The sequence below is a fragment of the Scyliorhinus torazame genome, chromosome 4 (genome assembly GCF_047496885.1).
Source record: "Scyliorhinus torazame isolate Kashiwa2021f chromosome 4, sScyTor2.1, whole genome shotgun sequence".
Lineage (NCBI taxonomy): Eukaryota > Metazoa > Chordata > Chondrichthyes > Carcharhiniformes > Scyliorhinidae > Scyliorhinus > Scyliorhinus torazame.
Genome location: NC_092710.1, coordinates 108095964 through 108110989, shown reverse-complemented (window position 1 = coordinate 108110989; position 15026 = coordinate 108095964). Strand labels below are relative to the sequence as shown.

General features: G+C 45.8%; 1 protein-coding gene across 2 annotated transcripts in view; it reads left to right on the top strand.

The window, feature by feature from the left end:
• Window positions 1-529: 529 nt before the first annotated feature.
• Window positions 530-15026, top strand: part of LOC140411621 (pancreatic secretory granule membrane major glycoprotein GP2) — an 82026-nt gene continuing 67529 nt past the window's right edge. The window contains exons 1-2 of one of the 2 annotated variants that reach the window (XM_072500677.1): window positions 530-819; window positions 5503-5591. In XM_072500677.1, the coding sequence (XP_072356778.1) occupies window positions 723-819; window positions 5503-5591 (186 nt within the window). In that variant the 5' untranslated portion in view covers window positions 530-722. The remainder of the gene's footprint in view (window positions 820-5502; window positions 5592-15026) is intronic. The other variant, XM_072500676.1, reaches the window with a different exon arrangement.

Here is a 15026-nt window from a genome sequence, read left to right as displayed (position 1 = left end):
ACAGGAAGTATAAGAGCTGCTGACCTGAGGGGCCGCCTTCAGTATTGTACCGGTCACAGGCAGGCTCAGTTCTAAGCTGATTAAAACCACGGTTTACTTCTCCACGTGTCTTCGAGTGAATTGATGATCGCATCAGTATCATGGATATTTATATCCATCTGCGAAGACAGAAAATGTCTTGGTTTAAAGTCTCACCCTAAAGACAACACCTCTGACAGTGACAGGAGTGTCTGCCTGGATTATGTACTCAAACCTCTGGAGAGCGGTTTGAACCCACAATTTTGATTCAGTGATGAGAGCCACTGCTAACACCATGTAACTGACAACAGCTGCAGAAAGATCATTAGTTCTTCTTGGGGGCTTGCTTCAGCTCTAAGAAAGCAGCGGTGAGGAACCCGTGCTTGGAGTCATTGCCTTCCTGCCTGTGACTCACATCTCATTGTCTTTGTTCAGTCCGGAGAAATGTCCCATGGAGCCAATGCTGTTTGTTTCGTTGAATGCCTCGTGAGAGTTTCTCTGTGTGTATCTGTTACCCTGGCCGCCACACGCTTGTCCCATTTATCTTCAGAATCTCAGCCACTGGACGTGGTCCAAGTGTAGTTAAGGCTGAAAAAGGCGCCCAGGATTTAAGTGTGATTTCAACAGAAAAGAGGGACAAGTTGATCCGAAGTGTGAGGGAGGAACAGATCTTATTCCTCAGAGTCTGAAACTTCACCCTGAGAATGAGGATTGCACATGTCCCAATGGGTTGCTTAAACCTGCTGTTCGTATTGATGCTCTTACCCGCTTTGGTTTTGTCATTTCCTAATGCAGCAAAAGGTGAGTTCTGTAATGAAGCAACATGTCTCTCCCAGATACTTCCACTTAATGTGTTCAGCAATCCCAGAACTGGCCAACTGTTTGCAAGCAGTCTTGGATTGTGCTCTTTCACCTTTAGTTTCCTTTGCTACAGTCTGCAGTTCTTCTTTTGATTCTGGAATTTATGTCTGACTAGTGCAAGCTTTATCCTTCTATGTGCCCATAGTCTATTTAATCTTTTAATAGACAGATTAAAAGATTACCTTTTAATCTGTCTAAAGCTGTATGTCTTTATCTGCCTGTTTGTCTATCTGTGTATCTATATATTTATCGATCTATCTATATATATTTATCCATAAGTATATCAACATATGTGTCTATCTGTATATCTATATATTTTATCCATCTGTATATCCATGTATTTATCTAATTGTATATCTATATAGTTATCGACCTGTATATCGGCATAGATATCTGTATATCTATGTATTTATCTGTCTGTATATCTATATATTTATCTACCTGCATATCGACATATGTGTCTAACTGTATATCCATATATTTTTCTTTTTTTTTCAATAAACATTTTATTGCGGTATTTTTGGTTTTACAACAATGACAAAATAAACAATATAAATAAGTCATAGTGCAAAAGCCTGCTCCCTCCCTTACAGGTCCCTCCTTTATTATCCTTATCCCCCTACTCTAAACTAAACTAACCCCCCCCCCCCTTCTGCTGATGATTAATTTTCTGCAAAGTCAACAAACGGTTGCTACCTCCGGACGAACCCTAACAGTGACCCTCTCAAGGCGAACTTGATTTTCTCCAAACAGAGAAAACTAGCCATGTCAGTGAGCCAGGTCTCTGACTTCGGGAGCTTTGAGTCCCTCCAAGCTAATAGTATCCGTCTCCGGGCTACCAGGGAAGCAAAGGCCAGAATGTCTGCCTCTTTCTCCTCCTGGATTCCTGGATTTTCTGACACCCCAAAAATCGCCACCTCCGGACTCGGTGCCACCCTTGTTTTTTACACCGTGGACATGACGTCTGCAAACCCCTGCCAGAATCACCTAAGCTTCGGGCATGTCCAGAACATATGGACATGGTTCGCTGGCCACCCCCCTGCACACCTTGCACACCTGTCTTCTACACCAAAGAACCTTCTCATCCAGGCCACTGTCATGTGAGCCCGGTGAACGACCTTGAACTGTATCAGGCTGAGCCTGACGTATGTTGTGGACGCGTTGACTCTACTCAACGCATCCGCCCAGAGACCATCCTCTATCTCTCCTCCTAACTCCTCTTCCCAATTGCGCATCAGCTCCTCAGTCTGCGTGTCCTCTGACTCCATGAGCTCCTTATGGATGTTGGAGACTTTCCCTTCTCCCACTCCCACTTTGGAAACTATCCTATCCTGAATCCCCTTGGTGGTAGGAGCGGGAAGGTTGAGACCTATCTACGTAGGAAGTCCCGCACCTGCAGTTCCTAAATTCATTTCCCCTCTCCAATCCAAATTTCTCCTCCAGCTCCCTCAAGCTAGGAAAGCTCCCTTCTATAAACATATCCCCCATCCTCTCAATTCCTGCCCTCTACCATCTCCGAAACTCTCCATCCATCCTTCCCGGCAAACCGGTGGTCATTGCAGATTTGGGACGAGACCGATGCTCCTTCCGCACCCACATGCTTCCTCCATTGCCCCCAGACTTTCAGGGCTGCCACCACCATGGGGCTGGTGGAGCACCGTGCCGTCGGGAACGGCAGAGGCGCCATTATCAATGCCCCAAGCTGGTGCCCTTACATGAAGCCGCCTCCATACGCATCCATGCCGACCCTCCCCCACCACCCACTTCCTGATCATGGCTATATTCGCCGCCCAATAATAGTTACTGAAGTTTGTCAGCACCAGCCCGCCCTCCCCTGGCTCCGCTCAATCATCCCCTTTTTACTCGCCCATACAAAGCCCATGATAACTTTGTTAACCCGTTTTAAAAATGTCCGCGGAATAAAGATGGGGAGACACTGGAACACAAACAGGAATCTCGGAAGGACCGTCACCTTCACTGTCTGGACCCTCCCAACTAGTGACAACGGGAGCGCGTCACACCTCCGGAAATCGTCCTTCATTTGGTCCACCAGACGGGCCAGATTAAGTTTGCGTAACCGTTCCCATTCCCGCGCCACTTGAATGCCTATATACCTAAAACATGAGGCTCTCAGCGCAATTGCCAGCGGCTCTATAGCTAGCGCGAACAACAGTGGGGAGAGAGGGCACCCCTGTCTCATCCCCCGATGTAGCCTAAAATAGTCTGCTGTCATCCTATTCGTCCGTACGCTCGCCACAGAAGCCTGATATAGCAACCTGACCCAGTCAATAAAGCCCCATCCAAATCCGAACCGTCCCAGTACCTCCCACAGATATTCCTATTCTACTCGATCAAAAGCCTTCTCTGCGTCCATTGCGACTACTACCTCCACCTCCCTACCTTCTGGGGGCGCATGATTGCATTTAGCAACCTTTTTACATGGGACACCAACTGCCTTCCCTTAACAAACCCCGTCTGGTCGTCCCCAATCACGTCCGGAACACAGTCTTCAATCCTAGAGGACAAAATTTTGGCCAGCAGTTTGGCGTCCACATTCAATAGGGATATCGGCCTGTAGGATCCACACAGCTCCGGATCCTTATCCCGTTTCAGAATCAGCGAGCTATCTATATATTTTTCTATCCATATATTTGTCTATCTGTTTCCCTATCTTAACACAGAATGGATAAACTGCAATCAAATAAAGCAAATTTTATTTTCTTGCCCAAGTATTCTGGGAATGTTCCAATGTTTGTCAGATAGAATGATCATCAGTAAATGCTCCTTTATCTCTATGCCATTGTTATCTTGTATTTAATGAAGCCTAGGTTACATGGGAGGTTAGAATGCAATTCTCATATTGATGTATATTAGGAAGAAGACATTTCAAGATAAGTGCAGATTTACAATCAGTGCCTTTCCACCATCTAGTCCAGAAGCAGCCTGTTTAATGCAGTGAATTTGCAGATACAGGGTTGATGTAGGAAGGAAAGGCTTCAGCTTCCTTCCTGGAACATTGGAATCATTCTGAGAAGGAATGAAGTGTACTGACACGATGTCAATTACCATGACAGAGCTGGGGCCAATACTGTGGCAGTAGAGGTGTCAGGACAGGATAAAAAGGTGGAAGATTTAATTGCGCCTTTCATCACCTCAGGATGTCCTAAAGCTCTTTACAACCAATAAATAAAAATGTTGAAGGATAGGAAGCACTATGACCAAATTTGCAGATACCACAAATAGCAATATGACAATATTAACATGTTAATGTTTGCCAGGCTACCAGGTAGATCTCCCCAATTATTTTTCAAGTGTCAAGAGATTTTTTTTACATCCACCTGTTTTAGCATCTCACCTGAAAGACAGCACCTCAGGCAGTGTAGCACTCCCTACAATACCTGCTTGGATGGAGAGAGACTAATTAGGGACACCCAACATGGCTTCATAAAAAGAAGGCCATGTCTTACAAATCTGGTTGTATTTTTTTGAAAATGTCAGCAGGTTGGTAGATGAGAGAAGCCCAGACGACATTGGCAACTTAGATTTCAAAAAAGGCTTTTCTCAGGTCGCGCACAAAGAGGCTTCACTGTAAGATCGATGCCTCTGGTGAGCTGGATTGAGAACTGGCTGGAAGGATGAAGGCAAAATATAATTACATGCGGATTTGGATTTGTTTGGAGAATGATCACAAAGTAACATATTTGTATGTGACAAGCTGGATGGAACAGAGTCTCTTCATCTGTCTGTCATTGTTTGTATATTCATGTAGAGTGGACAGCTGATATTCCTAAATATTACTTCATGACCCTTCATAGGTCCTGCGAGGGTGTCTCAGTCCAGTCTATTGCCAGTGTGTTGCATGCTTCATGGCTTCCCTTGTTTAGGGAGGATCTCTGATTTCCAGCCTTTACAACAAGAACAGCCTGTATTTATATAGTGCCTCAAACACGTAGCACAGTAGTTAGCACTGTTGCTTCACAGCACCAGGGTCCCAGGTTCGATTCCCAGCTTGGATCACTGTCTGTGCGGAGTCTGCACGTTCTTCCCGTGTCTGCGTGGGTTTCCTCCGGGTGCTCCAGTTTCCTCCCACAACTCCCAAAAGACGTGCTGTTCGGTGAATTGGAAATTCTGAATTCTCCCTCCGTGTACCTGAACAGGCGCCGGAATGTGGCGACTAGGGGATTTTCACAGAAACTTCATTGCAGTGTTAATGTAAGTCTACTTGTGACAATAATAAAGATTATTATTACATAGCATGTCAGGGCGAAGACATGAGGTTGGAGTTAATTGCCAAGGTAGAAAGTGGAAAAGCTTATGAGTTAAGGGGCTCTGACTGCCCTTCCTCCTAAATCTACTCCTTCCTTCACTTCCTCCTTTGTTCCCACTGACAGCAGAGCTTTCAGTCGCTTCAACTCTACCGTCTATCACTACCTCACTGAAACTCAAACCCAGTATACATTAGAGTAATGGAAGTGCAATAGGTGGCTGCGGGTTTGGCTATAGCATCGACTTGGAGACTGTTAAACTTGATGCAACATTCATCTTGTGTGCTGCCTTGGAATCCACACATTTTTTGTTTGCATTGGATATGAAGCAAGTAAACCCATCTTTTCGTTTATTCAGAAATCAATGAAACAGTGATGTGCACCAAGGACTTGATGGAAGTGGAGATCCCCAAATATTTCTTCTTAATGAGGAGTCCTCCAGTGCATGTAAGTAAATTACTAATGGAAGGACAATGTGACCAAAATAAATGACCTCGTTGTTGGAGTTCTGGTCCCAGGTTTTGAACCTGTGCTGCTGGCCTTGTTCTGCATCACAAACCAGCTGCCTAGCCGACTAAAGTAAAGACCAGAACTCCAACAACGAGGTCATCCACCATTGCTATGATTGGAAAGTTTAGAAGGCCATGGTCACATAAACAACTTGGCATTGCACTTCAATGACAACAAAGCTGTCAATTTAACTGTGAACTCAGAATGCTGCTGAGGTAATTGTAGTTTCTGAAACTCAGCCTAGCATTTATAACAACATAATAATAGTAGCCCTTGGCAAAATGTCAGCAAAGACCTCTTTTGATATTGAAAAGATGGTAATATTTTTTCTAATCTACAATAGATGGCCCGTCAATCAAAACAGTCCAACAAAGTTTTTTTGAACTATCAATGACATCTTCAGCCAATTGTTTCATGTTTAAAGAGTGAGGGATTGGAAAATGCTCTGATCATGACACTAAAACAGACCTTATCCACACTTCAAGAGCATTTACATCTGCACCTTCAATTCATGAGTCCCACACTAGAGGTGAAGGCTCTTGCAGCAGCAAGATGGGGTGTTTGAACACAGCATTAAGTCCAAATGGCCTTGCTGAATTCTGGTTTCTCTCCTGTGTAGAACCTGCACACCCCCCTCGAACCCCCCCTCTCCAAACTCTTTCCCCACTGCGAAAAATTTAATCTGACACAATTGGGGGAAGGGCTTCTACATCTGGTTCATTTTTTAAAGTGAAAATCTGGCCCCAAATATCTTTCGTAAAATGTATGCGTTTATGTGGGATAACATTCCTCTATTGATAACTGTATGGGCTCTATTCTGGAGCTGCATTCCCACCCCCTCTCCCCCAAATGTAAAAGTCAGGGGTGAGCCTACTCCTGCTTGATCAGTTTGCCCCCTCCTGCCATTTAATAACTGTCAGGCCTTCTGCCCCCATCTGCGGAGAGAGCCCAGTTCTAAGAGCTGTTGGCCAGTCACATGATCACCCGCGCTCTGGCTCGAGCAGTCCCATTGCTAGGACCGCATCCAGTCCCCGATGGTGACAGTCATTGGAACCAAGTTAAGTGGAGTTGGACCTACCTGCAGCCAGGCTGGCAGGCTCCGATAAGGGGAAATACAAGAGTGGGAATAGCTTCAGTGGGTGGGGGGTGGGGCGGGGGCGGGGGGCAGCATTGGTGGCAGAGACCCTGTAAAGGAGGCGTCCCCCCACTTACCCAACCACCAGCCTGAGCAGCGAAAGCGGCGTCCGGTAAAATCCAAACGGTGACGGCAGGAGGTCCTCAAGTGGCGATTCATTGGTCACTTTAACGGCCCATTGGTAGACAGGCCCTTTTAACGCCTCCCCAGCTGCTGGTAACGTTGCAGCAGAGGTGGAGTCTGGCAGGTAGGACCCGGGAATGACTTCCATGGCATGGCGCCCATCTCTATGGCCCTCCTATGTGATTACACAGGAGATTATTCTGCTGTTACCAAATGAATGAGTTTATTCCTCTATTGCCAAATGTATGAGTTTATACAGGAAATGATTCCTCTATTGCCAAGAGTATGAGTTTATACAGGAGATTATTTCCCTATTGTACAGCATACGAATTACTTGGAAGTACATGGAATGTACAACACAAACAGACCTTTCAGCCCAACAGGTCCATGCCAGTGTTTATGCATCTCATGAGACTCCTCCCTCGCTCACCATATCATCAACATATCATTTTATTCCCTTCTCCCTCATTTATTAATTTAGCTTCCCCTTAAGTGCATCCATATGCTTTGCTTCAACATTCCAATAACTCTATATGGAAATAAATTTCTCCTAAATTCCTTATTGGTTTATTAGAGACTATCTTCTATTTTTAGCCTATCGTTTTCACTAGTGGAAGCACCTTCTCTACATCTAACCTATCAACACTTTCATAATTTGAAAGACCTCCATCAGACCAACCCTCACACTTCCCTTTTCTAGACAAAAGAGCCCCGGCCTGTTTAACCTTTACTGCTAGTTATATAATCATAGAAACCTAGGCCTGAATGTTTCAGATGGCAAGGCCCCACTTTCCACCTTCTGAAGAGTCAGCGGGGAGCACATTCCTGCCATCTCTGAGTATCCTGTTGTCATTTCACACTCAAATGAGCATAAGGGGCTGGATCCTCCAATTTTGAGGTTATGTCCCCACGTTGGAGTGGGAATGGTGGCATTTGACAACCGAAAATTTGGCGTAAAATGGCCACACATCCTCCGTTTGGCTTGGGGCTAGCAGCTGAGCAGCGTAGAGCACTGTGGTGATACACCACTGTACTTCCCTACCATTGTACATAGTATATAATAGTTGTGTGTAACGTGGCCCTGTAATACTGTGTATTGTACTGTAGCTCTGCAGAGGTTTGGTCACTGGTAGGTAACCCGACCTGGCCACGGAGAGCTCCGCCTTAGCCACTCCCCCGGGAGTTAGTATAAGAACCCTCTTCTGGGACCGGCCCCATTCTGTCTGGGGTCATCTGTGTCGGGTAAGCCTCCCATGTAGTATATTAAAGCCTGAGTTAAAGTCTCACATGTCTTTGTGGTTCTTGACGCTTAGCGCATCAAGCACCCAACTCTAGCTGCCGATGTGGCCCGGAGAATTGCCGGGTCCGTGGCCGCGCATGCGCACGGTGCAGCCTGCACCGGACCCGGCCTGCAAAATAGTGCCCCCACTTTGGACGGCTCTTGAGCCCCGGACCACCCCCAACAGGGCCCCGCAGCCCCTGACAAAGTTCCCCCTGCCCGCGGATTGGCCCTCCCTCGACTATGGGGTGCTGGACTGAGTCTGCAGTTGCCACACCCGACGGTTGCCACACCCGACGGATGATACACACGCGACCGACGCCATCAGGAACTTGGCTGGTCGGGGGCTGAGCATCGGTGTGTGGGCCTCAGTCAACGTCCTGAGGCCGTTGAGGAGGGGGCAGAGCAACGCGAAAGCGATGCAGCCCCCGATTTGGTTGTAAACTAGTATTCTCAGGCCCTTTGTCGAACGCGATTTCGACGCCGACTGGAGAATCCCGCCCTAAACGTCTGCAAGGGGGGGCTTCTGCCTCTGACGTGGGATGAAGACCAGCCTTGGAGAAATGTTGGCCAATCTAATTGGCCGGAAGCTCTCCAGCCCCTGCAGAACAACACCACTGCAGTGGACAGAAGAAGAAATGAAGGAGGACAACTGAGGTTAACTCCGGGCACCAGAGGTCCAGGTAAGTACAAGGGATTCCAGGGGGGGAGGGGAGGGAAAGTCTGATGGGGAGGGTGGGAGGGGCGTGGTTGCAGAAGGGGGTAATCCGGGGATAGGCCAGGGGTGTGGGTGAGGGTAAGTGGAGGGAAGAGCTCCAAAGATCACCAGACCTGAAAAGAAAGGGCATCCAACTTCAAAAGGGACTTTTGATGGAGAGGTCCCCCCTGCCCACTTCCTGTTAATTTTCGGCCTTAACCCACACAAGCTCAATTCTCCCACCCGCCTAAAACTTGAGGCTGGGAGGAAATTACCCTTAAGTGGCCACTCATTTAAGCGTACTGAGTGCCTGATTGAAGAATCCAATAATTGGCAACTTAAGGGCCTCAATTGGGACAAGGGAGGGCTTCCCGGCCGAGGCCTTGTCAGCCTCAATGTAAAATTGCTGCAAGGTCGGGGCAGGACAGAACCTGTAGAGTATCCCATCCCTTCAATTTCACACTCCCTCCCTTCCCATCTAAAAACCTGCCACTGGGGGAGTGCAAGACATGACCTTCGAATAATGGACTACATCTGGAAGACCAGCCGCAGGCCATTCTGCCTATCCAGTCTGTGGTAGTAGGTGGTCTGTATTGGCACAATTCGTCAGGTGAAGGGGGAGGGTGGTGCAAGATTGTACATGGTTAGCCTTTATTACGTAGAGTTGATTATCCCCAGATTATGCCCTTGTGGCATATTTGGAAGTGGAGAGGGCATTTAATCAGGCAGGAGGGTGGCACCCAAACATCCTGCCACCTTCCCATCTCCGCCAAAATGAAGCCTGGGGGGGGGGGGGGGGGGGAGTGGGAAGCCTAGTGGTCAGACTTTCTGCCTTGTCAATTGAGCCCCTTGAGTGGGCAATTCACACAACCACTTCAGGGCTTCATCCTGCCTCTTCTAACAATAGCCCAGCATCAGGTGCATGGTAAGCAAACTTTGTGGTCTGCCAGGGTCGGCTCTCATTCAAAGGTATTGAGTGGCTGATTGAAGGATCCAGAATCCGAAAGGTGGGGGGTGGGGGAGTGGGGGGTGGGGGAGTGGGGGGGGGGGGGGGAGCCCACCAGGATTCACCCCCCAGGATTCACCCCCTGCCCATTCTGTCAACCCTCTCCAACCCCCATCCATCCGTCCCCAACCCCAGTAACCGCTCTCATCTGTGGCCTGGGTCGCTCTGCAATCCTGGGCCTCTGGTGGCTGCTGTTCTGGCCAGCAGCTCTCAGTGGATATGACATCTGCCCCTGGGTTCTTGGTCTTGGAAAGGCCATTGGCCACTTTATTCCCTGAGCGGTACTTAATATCCCTGAAGCAGGCAATGTGGATCTCTTCCCAGCTCTCCAGCCAGCAGGCAAGACCCTCAACACCTTCATAAAATGCTCTCCAGTGCGATGGGAAAGTGAGAGAATGTTCATAACCCCACGGAGTTCTGATATCAGCTTTGTAAATCTTTTTTGCATTTTCTCCTGTGCCTCTATAAACATTTGGTATCATGTAGATCATAACTGCTCACAGTACTCCAAGTGTTGTTTAACAAAGATTTTACACAATTGAATATAATTTATCTACTTCTTAGTTTAATTCCCCTAGAAATGAACCCATGTAACCTCTATTGTTACTTTTAGTTTATGAATCTGCGCTTTGCTACTCTACCTGATTTAAACTCTTATTTTCCAAGCAGCCTGTGGCCTCCTTATTCCTCTTATTCTTGTCTGCATAGTCATCCTGTCTAAGTAAAATTCATTTGCCAATTACATGACCTTTCTGCGATTATGAATCTCTCCCTGTATTTTGTTGCAATCCTTTTCTGTATTAATAAATTGGTGTCATCTGCAATTTCTGAAATTGCACTTCCAATTCCCCAGTTTGAATTGTTAATGCAAATTGTTAACAGCAGTAGCCCCAGCAACAGACGTAAAAAAAAATTGAAAAGGTCTAATTAAATGTCGGCCTTTACCTCCATGAGGCTGGAATACAAGGTGCAGAAGTTACATTGCAGCTGCACAGAGCTCTGGTTAGATCCTATTTTTATAACTACATTCTGCTTTGTCTAGGCAGGGGCATTTCTATGTTTTCATCTTGTGTTTAATGAATGTGTGACAATTGACATGTTTTGGTACTTTGGGCAATTATATCGTAACCAAATCGACAGAAAAGTTAATAGTAATTTTATGTTAAGATGAGTTGACCTACATTAACTTCCAGTCCCGCACACTTCAATGTTAAAATTCTCATCTTTGTTTTCAATTTCCTCCATAGTCTCACCCCTCCCTGTCTCTGGAATTTTCTCCAGCCTTAAAACACTCAAAGATATCTATCTGCACCCTTCCAATGTTGGCCTCTTTCTCAAGACTGATAAGAACATAAGAAATAGGAAAAGAGTAGGTCATTTGGCCCTCTGAACTAGTCTCATCACTCAATACGTTGATGGCTGAACTTCAACATTAAGTCCTCTTGCCCGGCCTATTACTGTGCTTTTAATTTAAGCTAAAATGGGGGAATGAAAGGGGTGACATGACCGAGTCTGAATTCTGCTGATAGAAAATCTGGCTGACTTGATTGTTAATGATTGTTTCACTGGTGAGAAGGTGCAAGATGTTCATAGACAGTGTCAGAAGTATATGTACTGCCAGTAGGTAGACTGTTGAATCTCCAAAGTCTCAGGAAGGCATTAAGAATGTTAGGTTTTGTAATGGTTATGCTTTAAACTGTCTGTTAAATTTCAAGATAGCATGAAGTTGGGAGTCCAATGGCTAACTAATCAACATGTCTACCTGGAAACAAGGTAATGTGATTCGCGTTGCCATGGCAATGGTCTTTGAGATGGAAAGAGTGTACAGGAAGTAATTTAGGATTAGGTTATAATGTTCTCCTCGGGGCGACATGGTGGCGCAATGGTTAGCACTGTTGTCTCATGCCGCTGAGGACCCGGGTTCGATCCCGGCCCCAGGTCACTGTCCATGTGAGTTTTCACATTCCCCCTGTGTCTGCGTGGGTCTCACCCCCACAACACCAAAAGATGTGCAGGGTAGGTGGATTGGCCATGCTAAATTGCCCCTTAATTGGAAAAAAAAATTGGGTACTCTAAATTTCTTTTAAAAATAGGTTATAATGTTCTCCTATAAGATATCCCTGAATTTCACATACAAGCTGGGTCTGACAGGATCTGAGAGGGAGGGAGTAGATGAAGGCGTAAAGTTTCTGTAGTACACTGAGCAGGGTGGGAGCTTGTGCTCAAATAGAAAAGACAACATTTGTGAGCATTTATAATGAGGCTGGAAAATTCACCTAGCTTGAACTAGAGGGGCGATCTCCAGGAAAACCTCCACTGTTAAAAACAGTTTGGTGTTGTGTTATCAGACTGGAACGGAAAAAGAATGGAAGCAAACTATTGGGTGCTTAGAATCACTTTGGACTGGTTCCACGAGAATGGAGTGCCTATTTAAGGGTCAGAGTAAAGTATAACCTTGGTGGGAGATTTTTGGCCATTTCCTGTAGTTTAAAGTATAAGTTGCCTCCTGAAATAGTGTTTAGTTAATTGTGCTTTCAGTTTGTTAAAGTAAAAATCTTAAAAGGTGAAATAGTAAGAATTACATCCATTTGAATGAGATCACCTTTATGTTTCTAAGCTTCAAAAAATATAGGCCCATTCTATTTAATCTGACCTCATAGGAGAGCCCACTCGTCCAAGGACTAGTGAAACGTCATTGCACTCCATATAAGGCAAGTATATCCTTTCTTAAATAAGGAAACTGAAATTACACAGCAGTCCAGGTGGGGTCGCATCAAAACCCTACATTATTGCAGAAAAAGTCTCTTATACTCCAATCCAGTTGTAATAAAGCAATCAGACTATTTGCCTTCCTAATTACATTCTGTGCCTGCATGTCAACTCATTTTCATTGCTCCTCCATTTGCAGAAACAGAGTTAACCCCAAACCCAGAACCCAAAGTCCCAAAGTGTTTTATTGGACTCAAAACATTAACTCTGTTTCTCCCTCCACAGGTGCTACAAGACCTGCTGAATATTTCCAGCACTTGTTTGTTTTTATTCCCGATATTGGGGCTCAGCCCAGTAGTTTTGCTCTGCGTGGTCTCCAGTGCTTCTCATGCTTCCCTTGTTTCTCAGCAACTAACTAATGCTGGGCACAGTCTTGCAAGTGTGGTCTGACCAGAGAACGGTACACAATGATGATGACGTCCTTTGCCTATTCTGTATTGAACACTGTGTTCAGCATCGTATTAGCTCCGTTGATTGCTGCTCTGCATTAGGTGGGCATGATTCACTTTGAGGTTCCCTCTTTCAGTTTAGTCATTAACCATTTCAGCACCACTCATTGAGGATGCGTGATTTAGTCCAATGAAGTTGTAATTTCTGAGCTGCTTCTTCCAGTTCCACTGCCCTCCTTGATTGATATCCTCTGAAAATGAGGCTACTTAACATTGAATCTCTGAATTTTTATTTCTGTGTAAAAACTTATTAGAAAAAGATTTGTGGCAAAGGACTGGGGAACGTCTAATATAATTCCTACATTTAAAAGGAGATATAGAGCAAATCGAGAGAACTAAAGACCAATTATCTTAACTTGTAGGAAAGATGATGGAGACCTTAAGTAAAAATGTGATAAACATCTAAAAAAAAAAGATAGCACGGATTTCACAAGGAAAGCTCAGGCTTGACCAATCTTGGTGAATTATTTGGAGAATTAACAGAATGTAGACAAGAGTGATGCAGTAAATGCACTATATTTGGGTTTTCACAATGGCCTTGTGATAAGCTGCCATATAGAAGACCTATGACTAAGGTCTGGGCACATGGAGTTAGAGGGCAGCACGGTAGCACAGTGGTTAGCACAGTTGCTTCACAGCTCCAGGGTCTCAGGTTCGATTCCCAGCTTGGGTCACTGTCTGTGTGGAGTCTGCACATTCTCCCTGTGTCTGCGTGGGTTTCCTTCGGGTGCTCCGGTTTCCTCCCACAGTCCAAAGATGTGCAGGTCAGGTGGATTGGCCATGCTAAATTGCCCTTAGTGTCCAAAAAGGTTGGGTGGGGTTACTGGGTTGTGGGGATGGGGTGGAGGTGTGGGCTTAAGTGGGGTGCTCTTCCAAGGGCCGGTGCAGACTCAATGGGCTGAATGGTCTCCTTCTGCACCTGTAAATTCTATGATTCTATGACCGGTCAGACAGCAAACTGTTTACCAACAGAAACAGAGAGCTGGGGTAAGTGTAGTTACCCTGACTGACAAAAGTGAGAATTGGTGTTCCACAGGGATCTCTGCTCAGACCACTGTTCTTCACAATTGATGCCCATCCTGTCTGTGCTGGCTCTCTGAAAAAGAGTATTTCACCTAGTGCCACTGCCCGCTTTCTCCTCGTAATCTTGCACATACATTCTTCTTTTTCAGATAATAACCCAACTCCCTTTGTGAATGCTTTAATTGAATCTAGTTCCCCCACACTCTCAGGCAGTGCATTCCAGATCCTAACCGCTCGCTAATGAATTGGGCTCGGGAATTGAAAGTACAATTTCTCAACTTGCACACAACACCAAATCGGGGTGTGCAGTTAATACTGAGGAGAAGATAATGAGAAAGCCAAGAAGATGTTAATAAACTTGTAGAATGAGTGCAAAATTAGCAAATGAATTTCAATGCACTTGAGGGTGAAATGATTCATTTCAGTCTAGAAAAATAAAGAGGTCACATACAAGGTGGCACAGTGATTAGCATTGCTGCCTATGGTGCTGAGGACCCGGGTTCGAATCCTGGCCCTGGGTCACTGTCCTTGTGGAATTTGCACATTCTCCCCGTGTCTGCTTGGGTTTCACCCCCACAATCCAAAGATGTGCAGAGTAGGTGGATTGTCCACGCTAAATTGCCCCTTAATTGAAAAAAATAATTGGGTACTCTAAATGTCGATTTAAAAAAAGAGGTCACATACTGCTTGGCTTATAACCATTGATATAGATCATCTGTTTTCCTTTTGGGTGGCACGGTGTCACAGTGGTTAGCACTGCTGCCTCACGGCACCGAGGACCCAGATTTGATCCCGGCCCAGGGTTACTGGCCGTGTGGAGTTTGCACATTCTTCTCGTGCCTGCATGGGTCTCAGCCCTAACCCAAAGATGTGCAGGGTAGGTGGATTGGC